The sequence below is a fragment of the Oryzias latipes genome, chromosome 18 (assembly GCF_002234675.1).
Source record: "Oryzias latipes chromosome 18, ASM223467v1".
Classification (NCBI taxonomy): Eukaryota; Metazoa; Chordata; class Actinopteri; order Beloniformes; family Adrianichthyidae; genus Oryzias; species Oryzias latipes.
The window spans coordinates 2,841,955-2,857,471 of NC_019876.2; the positions used below are offsets into that span (position 1 = coordinate 2,841,955).

Consider the following 15,517-nt stretch of genomic DNA (forward strand, 5'->3'; position numbering starts at 1 on the left):
ACTAATCAAACTTATAAACCATTTATGCAACCAACTTGAATCTGCTTCTTCTGATGCGACATGTACAGATACACACTTTAATTTAGCAAGGCGTTGTATAACATTGTAGCCCCACTGTTCTCTGAGACAGAATCAGACGATTTAAGTTGATTGTTTCAGCAATTCACTTCTGTAGAGTGTTGTATATCAATGTAAAACTGCATTTCAGTGCTTTAAAATCTACTGGAATTACGTTAATTGCACAAATAATTGAAGAGTTATGGTAGCTGAAATAATATCAACTATGGCACTAAAGCTCAGATGTTAAAGAGTTAAAAAATAAAGAAAAAATAGCAACTTAACAAAAAGAGCAACTTGTGGTCAGTGTAGAAAAAAGCTTGACCTTCTAAACAGTAAAATTACAAGTCAGGAATTGGTACATTGATCTTATTTTAACCCTTGTGCTATCTTAGATGACCCCACCCTTACATTGACGTATTCTCCCTATCATGACAAAGGTGGATAAAGGTGGAAAGATTTCATGTAATCCATGGACACCAGTGAGGTTCACAAATCATAGAAGAAAAAGGTTCAGCGCACTGTCTAGTGGGTCTTGATGACCCATTTCCCAATGTTAAAATGCCTAGGAGAGCACAAGGGTTAAAACAACATTTTATGGAGAAAAATCCTAATAAAAAAGCAAGATCTCCTTTTTTTATTTATTGCAATAAGATACAAAATTACAGGCAATCATAACAATAACGAACATTAACACAAGTTGAGATTAGGCTTACCTAACAAATATAGAAAAAACACTGGATACAGATGTAGAATGGGGACAGTATCACAGTATACATTTAGGTACCAAATAAAAATCTGTCCCTAAGAGCGGACACTCTTCACCATCTTTTTTGAAAAACAGTACATTTGTAGCTGAAGTTGGGCTGACAAATACCGTCAAACAGACCTGCCTTAGCTTTTGTGTTCACTGAGCTTCAGTTGGTGGTGGTGGTGGTGAGGGGGGGGGGGGGGGTAAACCAGTTTAGACTGATGGCTTTTCTTGCAAACAAACTCCCTCTAGGGTTGACTTCCAATTCTTTTACAACAGTAGATTTCTTTTCCCACGTCTCATCTGCTAAAAGTACATTCATCTTAAGCTTCCATTATGTGTTTTATAAATTTTCAGTACATTTCAGCTATTAATTTCTTTACTGGAGCTGGATTTTTAGACAAGTAAAAACAAATAAGTTTCATTGTTGGTAGGATCCCTTCAAACCATATTCTATTTTGGATGTTTTGTTACATCATTTATAACCCGTGGGCATCTAAACATGTCATTTGGGGGCACAGAGAACTGTTTTTGCAGTTCTGAGAAACATTTAAGAACATGAAATCATAAACAACATGAAGTAATAGGAATAAATAGGTAATTACACTAAACAGACTAAGCTAAACAGGGAATCCCTGCCCTTAGACCCTCCTTCTCAGTAAGGAAAAACTCCTAAAAAAGATACGGATACCAAAAAAAGCAGAAATCTCTGGGATGTCCACAGGTAGTAAAGTTTTAAATCAGATAGTCAACGTTCTCCCTCTTTTTTGTTAGACTTCCGTAATTCAAAACTCACCCTTGGATGTCAATTTTGCCAATTAAATCTTAATGTAATTTATTCTAGTGTTTTCAATGTGAATTGGAGAGGGACTTGTCTGTAGACAAGATGATACCTGACATCATCACCTGGAAGCAGAAATTATGCCAATCAGCCCCACCCTAACCACAATTGTTGAAAAAGAAAACTCTTATCAAATCTTAAAACGGACAAAAATTAACTGTTAGGGTCACCAGTTAACATAGAGTTTTTTTTCTAGCAAAATGAGGGGACTTCTGGTTCCAGTTGAGGATTATTGGTGGTTATAGGTTATTATTGATTTCTTAAATGAAAACCAATTCTTCTATGTCCAGGGGCCATTCCACTGCAACCATCATGCCTTCTATGCATATATTTAGAGAAACATCGCCAGGGTATTTCTCTTCATTTCTATTGACAGCAAATTCAGAAGTTTACCAGATTTTAACAGTTGTAGAAATTTTATTCAGTTTTCCGGTTCAGTTTATAATTTGTATGATTTTTATGGATAGGATTATATAAATTTACTTGTTCCCACTCCTTTTCAAGCAATAAATCAAGCTCTACTTAACTTTTGTTAATGATCACTGTATTTAATTGAGCAAATGTGATTTAAGTGACTTTTTTGTTTTGTCTTATTTTCTGTCTTGTTGATCTATGCATTTCATCATTTCTGTAATGAGTTTGATAAATATGTGTACAAATATGTGCGTCTTTGTGGATGACTTGTTGTCTTTCATTTTCATCACTAAAATATTTTGGTTAAACCTACAAACTTCAGGTTTGAAGGTTCACAAAAGCATCTTTCCACAGCGTGAAACTGAATCAAAACGATTACATTTAAAAGAATGGAGCTGATGTCAGAGTTCACACTGAAGCTCTGAAAGTCATCTCCTCCTCCTCTCACTCCATCACTCTCCTCTCCTCCTTTAGCAGCAAAATCCAGAACATCTGGAGACAAAGTGCTGCTTCATCACCTGATGGGCCATCAGAGGCAACTGTACGTAAAAGAAGATAGAACATGAAAGAAAGTTTCCTCATCTTCATCAGTGAACCAACAAAAAAAGAGCAACAATTTTGGTGAAACCATCTGGTAAGTGGCGTATACTTAGAAAGTGCTTTTTTTCCTTCTTCGAAAGCCCAAAGCACTGATCAGTCACAAACACATTCACACACTGGTGGCAGCTGAATCCTGGCACCAGCCTTTTACCAGGGGCAAGGTGGGATTCAGTGTCTAGCACAAGAACACTACAAAACTTGGGCGGGCAAGGCTAGAATCGAACCTGCAATCATCCGATCCAAGGTCGACCCCTCTACCACTGCACCACAGCCACCCCATCTGGACTAAGTCCAACCATATTCCTCTGGGAATATTCTCTTCAATCTGGAATATTCCCAGAGGCCTTAAAAACTGCAGTCATTAAACCTCTCCTGAAGAAAAGCGGTCTTGATCCCACTGTACTGAATAATTACAGACCTATCTCTAATCTGCCATTTTTAGGAAAAGTCCTTGAAAAGGTTGTTTACCAACAGCTCACTGATTTTCTCTCATTAAACAATTCATTTGATGTTTTCCAGTCAGGTTTTAGATCCCATCATAGCACAGAAACTGCTCTTATCAAGGTAACCAACGACATCCGCCTGAACACGGATGATGGCAAAGTCACTGTCTTAATCCTGCTAGACCTGAGTGCTGCCTTTGATACTGTTGATCATGGGATCCTTTTGCACAGACTCCAAGACTGGGTTGGCATCTCTGGATCTGCCCTAAGTTGGCTCAAGTCTTATCTAGAAGACAGGAAATATTTTGTTGAAATTGGGAGTTGTGTCTCAGACTACATGGCCTTGACTTGTGGTGTGCCCCAGGGATCGATCCTGGGACCCCTTCTGTTCAACCTCTACATGCTGCCACTAGGGCAGTTAATACGCAGTAATAACATATCTTATCACAACTATGCAGATGATACTCAGATCTATGTGTCACTGACAACAGGTGAATATGGGCCGGTGGATTCACTCAGCCACTGCCTCCAACAGATCAGTGCGTGGATGCAGAACAACTTTCCCCAGCTAAACTCAAACAAGACCGAAGTTATTATTTTTGGCCCACAGAAACAAAGAGAAAGTCTCAGCAGCTACCTTCATTCTCTTTCTCTTAAACCCTCAAATCAAGTCAGAAATCTAGGGGTAATCATGGACTCTGACCTGAACTTTAACAGCCATATCAAGTCAGTAACATCAGCGGCATTTTACCACCTGAAAAACATTGCCAAAATCAAAAACATAGTGTCAAAGCCAGACCTGGAGATACTTATTCATGCATTTGTCTCCAGTAGGTTAGACTACTGTAACGGCCTGCTCACCGGCCTCTCCTAACGAGCTGTAAAACAGCTTCAGTACATCCAGAATGCTGCTGCTCGAGTCCTGACCAGAACCAGGAAGTATGATCACATTAGTCCTGTGCTCAGGTCTTTGCACTGGCTCCCTGTACCTGAAAGAATAGACTTCAAAGCAGCTCTGCTTGTGTACAAGTCTCTCCATGGCCGAGCACCAAAGTACATCTCTGACATGTTAGTGCCATATGAACCATCTCGTACTCTGAGGACCTCAGGGGCCGGCTTCCTGTTGATTCCCAGAGTCAGAACTAAACAAGGGGAATCAGCGTTTCAATATTCTGCAGCTAAAATCTGGAACAGCCTCCCTGAAGTCGTAAGACAGGCGTCTTCTGTGTTCATGTTCAAATCTAGACTTAAAACATTTCTGTTTAGCCGTGTATATGACTGAAAGGTCCTATCTGCACTTTTCTTTCCTTTCTTTATTTTTAAATCAATTTTCAATTTTTTTTTTTTCTCTTTTAAAGTAAATTTTACGTTGATTATTTTTATGATGTATTGTGATTTTGATGCAATTTTCGGTTTTGTGAAGCACCTTGAATTACTTTGTGTACGAATTGTGCTATACAAATAAACTTGCCTTGCCTTGCCTTGCCTTGGCTTGCCATCTACTGACCTGAAAGTAAGCAGTTTGCTGTCTGGATTATGTACCAGATCCAGGAGCTGCTGAACATCTGATTGCTGCAGATTATTTTCCCTCAGGTCCAGTTCTGTCAGATGGGATGGGTTGGATTTCAGGGCAGAGGTCAGAACCTCACAGCTGATCTTTGACAAACCACAGTCCTTCAACCTGAGTAATAAAGAAAACAATTTAATGGGTAACAATAAATGTTTTTACTTTCAAGTGCAACATGTTTCTGTGAGGATTCTGAACTTTGGTTTGGTTTTTGTGGGTTATGTTATGATTTTTGTCATGTTCTGTTTTGAATTGTCTCCCAGTCAAACCAGTTTCAGGTTTGTCATGATTCACAGCTGTCTTCATTTCAGTTAATTAGCCTGATTCTATTTAAGTGTCTGGATTTTCAGGTCTTCCTTGTCAGATGATCTCCTCTGTCCTTTTCTCTTTTTGTTGCTCCATGAGTTTTGTCTTTTTCATTTTTTTTATTAGATGTCTAAGTTTCCCTCACCAAGCCTGGTCTTCTGCATTTTTGGGTCCTACACCACCAGTCCAGTGGGACAGTTTCTATACATTTTAAGAAACTGAGAAATATCAAAAATGAAAACATTGGCTTCTAAACTCTCTAGTTAAGGTTTGCTTAGGACAACTATAAAAAAATACCCTAAAAAAACATAAATTTTTCCAGGGTGTTTAAGTCTAAGGCTCCATAAACACTTACTTTCACAAATATTGGACTGTAAACTCTGAATCCATGTTTATCAAACGTCAATGATAAAAAAAAAACCTTTAGGTTATTTAAAAACAAACAAATTTCTCTAACAACATAATCCATAGCTCTGACCTCAGTATTTCCAGTTGGCAGTTTGGACTCTTTATTCCTTCACACAGTAACGTCACAGCTATATCAGGCAGATCGCTCCCACTCAGATCCAGTTCTGTCAGGTGGGACGGGTTGGACTTCAGAGCCGAGGCCACAACATTCCAATAAAGCTCAGGAGATCCAGGATAATATGGGCTTTGATGAACAAACATAAGAACAAACTGGTTAGCTTTTGCTGATTTCTGGTAAATAAAAAATGATCAGACATATGATGTACAATGCTCAAAAAAATAAATAGAACACCTAAACAAGTCACTGTTCCTCAAAGTCAATCACACTTCTGTGTAATCAAACTGTCCAATAAGGAAGCAACAGTGAGTATGAATTTTACATGTTTTTGAGAAAGTGGAATACAGAACATGAGGAAATAATAGGCGATCAGAAAGACACTTCCAGTAAAGGAGTCGCTCTGCAAGTGGTGACCAAGACATTTGCTGGAGAACACCAAAATTGGCAAATTTGTCACTGGCGTCTTGTGCTCTTCACAGATGAAAGCAGATTCACACTGTGCACATGTGACAGATGTGACAGAGTCTGGAGACTTGTTTTGCTCCCTGCAACAACATCCAACATCACCTGTTTGGTTGTGGGTCAGTAATGGTTTCAGGAAGGTACTGGATTTTATTTTTACAATCTTCTGTATGACCTGACAATGGATTTGAAGCCTCCCAATTTCAGGGCAGACACTAGACAACTGAGCTGGACTTTCTACCCCTGGTCCATTTTGGCCAGTCCATTATAGCAGCCAACAGTATTTACTGTTCATTATGTTTAACTGATTAGTCCTTTACAATGAGCAGAGCGTTACAGTATTTCAAATGTATGGAAAGGTTTTTTAAGTTCAGGTTTATACATATTTTTAGTTTTGCCAGTGTTTTAATCGTAATATGCTAATGTTGTAGATTTAATGACTGATAGAATTTATGTCCAAAACTACTTCTAAGTAAACTAACTATCTTTCATAGACAGACTAAAATTAGCTGTTAACAACTTTACTCCGGGCCAAAGATGATCACGGTATGTTAGTCTTGTTCCTGTTTAGACACGGATAGTTGTCTTGCATTCACTCAGAGCTTTGATGGATACATTGACAGAGTAAATCCACTGGTCCAAATTTAACCACTGTGAGTGAATATGTCTCTTACCAACATTTGTGAGAATTTTGTATAACTGCTCTCTCGTTAAACCTGGAAAAGAAAAGAAAAAAATTAACTATTGGTAGCATGTCAATGAAGGAAATAAATAATTTCGAACTGAAAAACTGTGACTGCACTTCCTTGTACTTGAATAAACAACTTTAACTTAATTGGAGAGTGTAAGATGTAAGAATGTAAGAATTTAAGATGAATATTTTATGATTTTAGAAAGAATCAAGTCTCACCGAAACTTTCTGCAGTTCCTCACTGCTGGCAATAGTCTCAAACAACCTGAAGGATTTGTGGTCAACTTGTTCAGGTCCAACTGATCCAGCACCTCCTCTGACATTTGCAGCATGTAGGCCAGAGCAGAGCAAGTAATGTCTGAGAGGTTCTTGACTGATTTGGTTTCTGACTTCAGGAACTCTTGGGTCTCCTGATAAACTGAGATATCCTTCATCTCCAACAGACAGTGGAAGATGTTGATGCTTCTGTCAGGAGAATATCTGCATGTTACCATTCCTTTGAGGTAGTCAATGACTGTCTGCGTAGCTTCTGGATTCATCTCTGTCTGACTCAAAAGGCTTCCCAAGACTTTCTGGTTGGACTTCACTGTGAGTCCATGAATGAAACGAACAAACAGATCTAGGTGACCAGTTTGACTCTGCAGTGATTTCCTCATGATTTTGCTCAGAAAATCTTTTAAAGATGAGTTTTCTGATTTATCCAACAAGAAGTTCTCCACCACCTCTGTCTTCTTGTTGTTGTAACAGTGGATCATGTAAACTGCAGCCAGAAACTCCTGAACACTCAGATGGACAAAGCTGTAGACTGGTTTCTGGAAGATCTCACAATCTCTTCTGAAGATCTCAGTACAAACTCCTGAGTACAAAGAAGCCTCTGTGACATCCAGACCACACTGCTCCAGGTCTTCTTGGTAGAACATGATGTTTCCTTTCTCCAGATGTTCAAATGCCAGCCTCCCCAGCTTCAGAAGAACTTCCATGTCAACCTCTGTCAGTTCCTGTGGATTCTCCTCATGTTCCTGCTGGTATTTGTTCTTCTTCCTCTTTGTCTGGACCATCAGGAAGTGAGAGTACATGTCAGTCATGGTGGTGGGAAGCTCTTTTCTTTTCTCTGTGGTCAGCATGTTCTCTAGAACCACAGCAGTGATCCAGCAGAAAACTGGAACTCCACACATGATGAAGAGACTCTTGGAGGCCTTGATGTGGGAGATGATTCTGCTGGACAGATCTTCATCACTGAATCTCCTCCTGAAGTACTCCTCCTTCTGAGAGTCAGTGAAGCCTCGTACTTCTGTTACCCTGGAGACACATGAAGGAGGGATCTGATTGGCTGCTGCAGGTCTGGAAGTGATCCAGACCAGAGCTGAGGGAAGCAGACGTCCCTGGATGAGGTTTGTCAGAAGAACATTGATTGATGACTTCTGAGTGACATCAGACACCACCTGACTGTTGTTGAAGTCCAGAGAAAGTCTGCTTTCATCCAGACCATCAAAGATGAAGAGAAGTTTACAGACAGACAGCTGCTCTGCTGGGATCTTCTGGAAGGTTGGATGGAAACGTTGGATGAGAGTGAGAAGACTGTGCTGCTCATCTCTGATCAAGTTCATCTCCCTGAATGACAGAGGAACCACTGCACTGATGTCTTGGTTCTCCAAGCCCTCGGCCCAGTCCAGAATGAACTTTTGCACTGAGAAGGTTTTTCCAATTCCTGCGACGCCAATGGTCAGAACCAATTTGATGGATCCATGTTGGTAGGTTAGTACTTTGAAGATGTCCTGGCACCTGATTGGAAAATCAGGAATGGAATTGATCTTGGAGGTTGTCTCCAGCTGCTTCACTTCATGGTGGATATGAACTTCTTCTCTCAGTCCCTCTGTGATGTAGAGTTCAATGTAGATTCTGTTGAGGGAAGTTCCTCTTCCCGTGTCATTGGTTCCTTCAGTCACATGTTCACATCTTCTTCTCACACTAACCTGATGTTCATCTAAATTCTCCTGCAGTTCAACATCTCCTGAAAGCACAAAGAAAGTCATTATCAGGTCTTCAAATCAACACCAGCAGAAATCCAGTTCACTGAAAAGAATCTATCATGAGACAGATATTCAGTTTTACCTTGAAGAGTTCTGCTTTGGCTGATGGTCTGGAGTCCAGCTCTACTTCTGGAGTGTTTGATGAAGAGCGATTTCAATTAATTTTATTTAAATAATTCACTTTTAATTTAGAATTTCATGCCATTGTTATTTCAAATGTTGTCTCATTTTAGGTTAGGAAAATTTAAACTGTTATCTCAGTTGTAATAGAAAGTGTCTCACTTTTGCTGTTCATCTTCAGAACTGAAGAATGGATTGTTCTCTCTGGACTGGTCACTCCTCATGGACACACAGCTGGAAGCTGAAGACTGTACTCTCTGGTTGAGCTGTTGACCTCTGCAAACCAGGAAATAACAATTAGAGAATGGAGGTTAAATATTTGATTTTAAATAATTAATAATACATTATTAAAAATACAGCATTAAAAAACTTAAATTGAACCACTCTTTTGAATGATCCATTTCTTTTCCAAGATTCAAACAATTGATTTTCACCAATAGGTCACACGTTTGTTGTTTTAATTGTCTCATCTCAGGTCAGTGAAATAATAAGATGTCTCACTTTTGCCGTTTATCTTCAGAACTGAAGAATGGATTGTTTTCTCTGGACTGGTCACTCCTCATGGACACACAGCTGGATGTTGAAGACTGGACTCTCTGGTTGAGCTGCTGATCTCTGCAAACCAGGAAATAACAATTAGAGAAAAGTGGAGGTTAAATGTTTGATATTAAATTAAAAAGAATACATTATTCAAAATACAGCATTAAAAAACTTAAATTTGAACATTTTTGAATGATCCAATATTTTTCTAAGATTCAAACAATTGATTTTCACTAATAGTTCACATCTGGGAATCTGTTTGTTGCTTTAATTGTGTCATCTCAGGTCAGTGAAATAAAAAATGTCTCACTTTTGTTGTTCATCTTCAGAACTGAAGAATGGATTGTTTTCTCTGGACTGGTCACTCCTCATGGACACACAGCTGGACGTTGAAGACTGGACTCTCTGTTTGAGCTGTTGACCTCTGCAAACACAGAATATTAAATAAAACACATAAAAGTGCTTTCAAACGGTTATTAAAGTTAAAGCTAAACTTTAAAATCCCATAGAACAGACTGAATAATACAATCTGCTTATATCATGACTTCATCATGATAACTTAACATGAGGTTGATCCAAAAAATGTTATGACTATTAACTTTAGTAAAGTATTAACTACACTGACATTATGGCATCAGGGGGATAGTATATAACTGGATTAAAAGCTATTTAACCAACAGAAAGCAGTTTGTGATAATTGGTGGTGCTTGTTCCCAATGTTTGGATGTTGTTTGTGGTGTCCCACAGGGGTCAATACTGGGACAAAGGTTATTTTATTTTCATGTAAATGATTTATTCAAGGTATTGTAGGAAAATATGTTCGTCTTGCAGTTTTCCTAAACGTGTTCAAGCATCGAGGAAAAATGACCAGGATTCAGAAGAGTAAAGATTAACAAAGTTTTATTCCCTGACAGAGCAAAAAAATTCGTATATATAGGATTTGAGATGCACATAAATGTGGGGAAATTTGAAAAAAATCATGAAAATAAATGCTTTGTTTTGTTTTACTGATGACAACCTAAACTGGAAAGCACATGTTAGATCTGCAAACTGAAATTGTCATCAGCATCATAAGAATCACAGTTTTAAATAAAGCTAAACTGGTTCTGGACCACTACACCTTCTATTGTGCATTAATTTGACCATATTTTTTGTATTGGGTACAAGTTTGGGAGAAGATTTATAAATCACCCCTAAATATGAAATTTTCATATACTTCTTTAATCACGTAAACAACTTATTTATACAGTCAAGAGAACTCAAACTTTATGATTTGGTAGAATACTATACAGCTCAAAAAATATTCAAATGTTTTACCAAAATATATACAAAACACATTCATTAAAAGAGTACAAATATGATATCAAGTAAAAATATAAATTTATTATGCATGAAACACGCACAAACAAAAAACGATTTTGAATATACATATGTGGAACAAACAAAACCAGTTTAAAATATGTCCAAACATGAATGAGTTTAAGAGAAAATATAGAACTATGATTATCGATAGATGTGTACAATACAGACCATAAATCAAAAAAAGTTAAAGCACCATTTGTTCTTCACATTTGACCCATCCCCTGGGGGAGCAGTGAGCTGCAGACACAGCCCTTAATGCTGAGTGTCAAGCAGGAACACACTGGGTCCCATTTTTAGACTTTGGCATGCATCAGCCTGGATTTGAGCTCCCAACCTTCCAGTCACAGAGCGGCCACTGAGCTGGTGATATACTGTGATACATCTGTAAATATTTATGAAGATAAATTGGGATTCTGTGGTGGTGCACTTGTATGTGTTGGGGGGAAATATTTAAACAGAACCAAGCGAGTGTTTGTACATGACAAATGAGTGTCGGATGTTTCCATGTGTGTTTGTTTCTAGATGTATAGTTATATATGTATCGGTGTCTGAACATGAAGTTATTAGAGAGGGAACATGGCTATAATAAGAAGTGGGTGCACTGGTTATGGCAATAGGTTTAGTGCATGGAGGTGAGAACTTTCTAAGGCTTTACTTCTTCTCACTCCTTTTCAGACATTTGTTGTTCTATGAATATTTTATTTTGTCCTATATTTTCTATAATGCATGTGTTTGAAATAAAATATTAACACATCATATCAGTACAGGAATATAGTTGGAGTTTTGCACAAGAAGTTTAGACCAAATTAAAAATACATGCTGACAAATGAGATAATATACCAATTTATACACCTTATACACCTCAGATTTCCAGCACAACTCAGAGTCATGTCACCTACAGAAATTCTCTGATGACTCTGTGGTTGTGGGGTGTATAAGCGGTGGACGGGAGGAGGAGTACAGGAGGCTGGTGGACGGATTTGTGGAGTGGGCTGGAGAGAATCACCTGCTGCTCAATGTGGACAAGACCAGGGAGATGGTGATCGACTACCGGAAGAAAAGGACTGTCTGACAACCCCTCTGCATCCTGGGTAAGGATGTGGAAGCGGTGGAGGAGTATAAATATCTGGGTGTGACTATCGACAGCAGACTGAGCTAGAGGAACCACAGCACTGCTGTGTACAAGAAGGCCTGCAGCAGACTCTACTTCCTAAAGAAGCTGAGGTCTTTCAATGTGTGCAGCAAGATGCTGGGGATCTTCTACCAGTCTGTGGTAGCCAGCACATTGTTCTCATCTGTGGTCTGCTGGGGAAGCAGCATTGCAGTCAGTGACACCAACAGACTGAAGAAGCTGATCAGGAAGGCGGGTTCTGTCATTGGCTGCAAACAGGAAACTTTTGAAGCAGTGATGGAGAGGAGGTCACTGAACAGACTCCTTTCAATCATGGACAACCCAGAGCATCCTCTCCACCCTGTTCTGGACAAACAGCGGAGCTCCTTCTCTGGAGGCTCAGACAGCTCCGCTCCAAAACTGCCCAGTACCAGAAATCATTTATACCAAATGCAATAACCCTGTACAACAACTCACTATGTAAAAGATAACCTTTGCACATTTTTATTAACTATTTATTTAGTTGTTTTCTATTTTGCACATTTCTTTTGCACATCTTTTTACCTGCACTGTTCTGTAAATATCTTTTTAAATTATAATACCTTGATGTCTGTATTTATGCTTCATTTTCTTGTTCTTGCTTTTTACTTAATTCTAAGTCTTTTTTTTTCCTCTGCTGTCAGTTGCTATGGTGACAAACAAATTTCCCACGTGTGGGATCAATAAAGTATCTCTGATTATGATTCTGATTTGCAGCTAAAAATACAATTTCAACTGCTTGCCTTTCAAAATGCAAAACTATGATGTCATAGCGCTGTCTGAATGTAAGTCAGTTACGTTTAGGTCAGCTACAAAACCAAAGTTAGTTCAAAAAGCGTCTCTACATTTTTTTCCAACAGAAGCTTATCTTCTTACACACAAGGTGGATATTTGTATAAACCCTTTTTGTAATTTAGGCTAAACCTTATTTATATTGATTATAAATAATCTGATTTTTTTCCTTTACTTCTGTTCTGTTTGATTCAAACAGTTTTGGGGTATGACTGGTGCCCCCACCCTCATACCCGCTGATGTGTCAAGTCTCCTCTGAGAGATCCAGACAGTAGGTGGGAGATTATGAAATATAAAAACCGAAGAATTAAGTTGAGTAATAGGTCAGCAGTTGAGGCTAGGAACCCCTAAACTGGAGGAGTGGCTACAGCAGATCCTTGGAAAAACTTTGGAAATCTCCATCTTGTGCAGATGTTGTAATCTGAAAGAGATCAGTGACTGTGTAGATAGACAGCAGAGGATGGTGGTGTGAGAATGATTCTGGTGGTGAGGAAGATGAGGAGGACATGGTCAAAGCAGAGGACTAAGTTAGTGGAAGCTGAAAGAAAAAGAGTCCTAGACAGCTTTTAGGGAGGAATAGAAACAGACTTTGTGAGATCAGAAGGTTCTTCTAGATAAAGGGACAGCTAGTGCTTTCCAAGTGATCAAGGAGACCAGGAGGAAGGTACTTGGTGTGTCGCCTGGAATGAGGAAAGAACATCAGGATACTTTTTGGTGGAATGAAGAAGGTTAGCTAAGGAAAAGGCTGTACACTGAGAGGACACAAGAACACAGAGATGCAGCACAAGATGAAAGTGAACCAAACAAAGGTCACACAAGGACAGGTTAGACATAAAGGAGGGAGAGGTGGATCTGTAGAGGTGATTCAGAGAAACAGAGATCTAACCAACTAATATTTAGATTTTGGTGCCACTGTTGTTTTGGTTTCAGGCTTATATAGAAAGTGTCTCACTTTTGTTGTTCATCTTCAGAACTGAAGAATGGATTGTTTTCTCTGGACTGGTCACTCCTCATGGACACACAGCTGGAAGCTGAAGACTGGACTCTCTGGTTGAGCTGCTGACCTCTGCAAACCAGGAAATAACAATTAGAGAATGGAGGTTAAATATTTGATTTTAAATAATTAATAATACATTATTAAAAATACAGCATTAAAAAACTTAAATTGAACCACTCTTTTGAATGATCCATTTCTTTTCCAAGATTCAAACAATTGATTTTCACCAATAGGTCACACGTTTGTTGTTTTAATTGTCTCATCTCAGGTCAGTGAAATAATAAGATGTCTCACTTTTGTTGTTGTTCTTCAGAACTGAAGAATGGATTGTTTTCTCTGGACTGGTCACTCCTCATGGACACACAGCTGGACGTTGAAGACTGGACTGGTATCTGCTGCTCCTCAGTTGAAGCCATCTTCATCTATTGGATTTGAACCATGACAAACATATTTGTTCATGACTCTCAAGAGGAACAGGATCTTCAGCATCCTAACACACACAAAAACACACACGACCTTCACTGCTTATTGCCCCACAGTCAAGTTAAGTTCATTTGTTAAATTTTCGTTGTTGAATAAACAATTTCATTTTATTTCACACATAACAAAACATAACAAAAGTAACTTAATGACTTGTGCACACATTTAGTTCATTTTATATTGTTTTGAGTAATTCTATTCTTTTGAGTTCTGTCTGAGGCATGATGCTGGGGCAGAGGCTGGAGCTGGGAAACCTCCTGATGACGTGGAAAGGGGGGAGCAAAGACAACTTCCTGAACACTTCCACCCGGAGAAGATGGAGGGGGAAGACAAAGTTTATTCTTTGGACTATTGTTTGTATTTTTTGTATATATTTTAAAATTGTTTTGAAGCATAAGTTCAGTTTCTTGGTAAAAGCATTAAATTACGAGTAATTTACTACTTTAGTTAATATTTTTAATGTTTTGAATTTGTGATTCCCTACTGATTGTGTCATTAGTCTGATCAGCTAGTGCAAAATCTCCCTAATGTTTCCTGTTGGGGGGGGTCAGTTTTGGTTCAGTTGGTTTGTGCTTTTGTCACTGATTCTCTCAGTTACATTTTGTTAAGTTGACCCCATTTTAATTTAGGCCCATGTCATTTTTGTGCTGGGTAAAATAAAAACCCCTGATTTGAAGATATTTTTGTCCTGTGGCTCAATCTCTGCCGAGCGGACCCTGACACAGTCCATGGTCCCCCGCCTCCACAGTGAGGGAAACAGTTAGCATCACAGACTGCATTCTCACGCACGCTCACATGCACACCCACACTGCTGTGCGCGCTCACATGCACACCTACACTGCCGTGCACGCTCACGGAGCAGAAATCTTCCTCCTCCGTGACAGTTCTCCCTCACAGCTGCTGTTTGGCGTCTTGGTGTGATGAATCAGCGATGAGGTCTAATTTGTAATCAGGTTGATGTCACAGCTGTGAGGAGAAGACGTTGGAGTCTTCCTGCTCGCTCTCACACATTTACACACAGCAGAGAAACATTTCTGTCAGTCAAACTACACAGAGATGCTGAGGACATCTGCAGATTCTCACCTGTTCCACTCACTGCTGCTCCACCGTCACACGCTTTCAGGATTCATGGATTGAAGAAACTTCTGGAAGAAGAAGCAGCAGCAGCTTGTTGTTCCTCTGCAGTCGTTGGAGTCTCAGTCAGTCTGATCGCATCCTCATACCTTCAGAGACTAAAATACATCAGAGTCTCGTCTGAACCTGTCCAACCTGTTCCAGGAACTATGAATGTCAATGTTTGACTAAACTGTAACTTTGGGTTGTACTGATTTTATCAAAACTAACAAAGCATCCATTGAAAACCTGAATGACGTTGAGAAAAAGGTTGA

The 15,517-nt window shown here is 39.1% G+C and overlaps 1 protein-coding gene across 1 annotated transcript; it reads right to left on the reverse strand.

The window, feature by feature from the left end:
* Positions 1–678: 678 nt before the first annotated feature.
* LOC101159334 (protein NLRC3-like) lies at positions 679–15,352 on the reverse strand. The gene is made up of 12 exons (XM_023966080.1): positions 15,213–15,352; positions 13,944–14,071; positions 13,605–13,718; positions 9,659–9,772; positions 9,310–9,423; positions 8,971–9,084; positions 8,771–8,817; positions 6,878–8,669; positions 6,642–6,683; positions 5,458–5,631; positions 4,614–4,787; positions 679–2,602 (listed from the first exon to the last, which is right to left on the reverse strand). Exons 2-12 carry the CDS (start codon positions 14,069–14,071, stop codon positions 2,593–2,595), a joined length of 2,823 nt encoding a protein of 940 aa, XP_023821848.1. The 5' UTR covers positions 15,213–15,352; the 3' UTR covers positions 679–2,592.
* Positions 15,353–15,517: the final 165 nt, after the last annotated feature.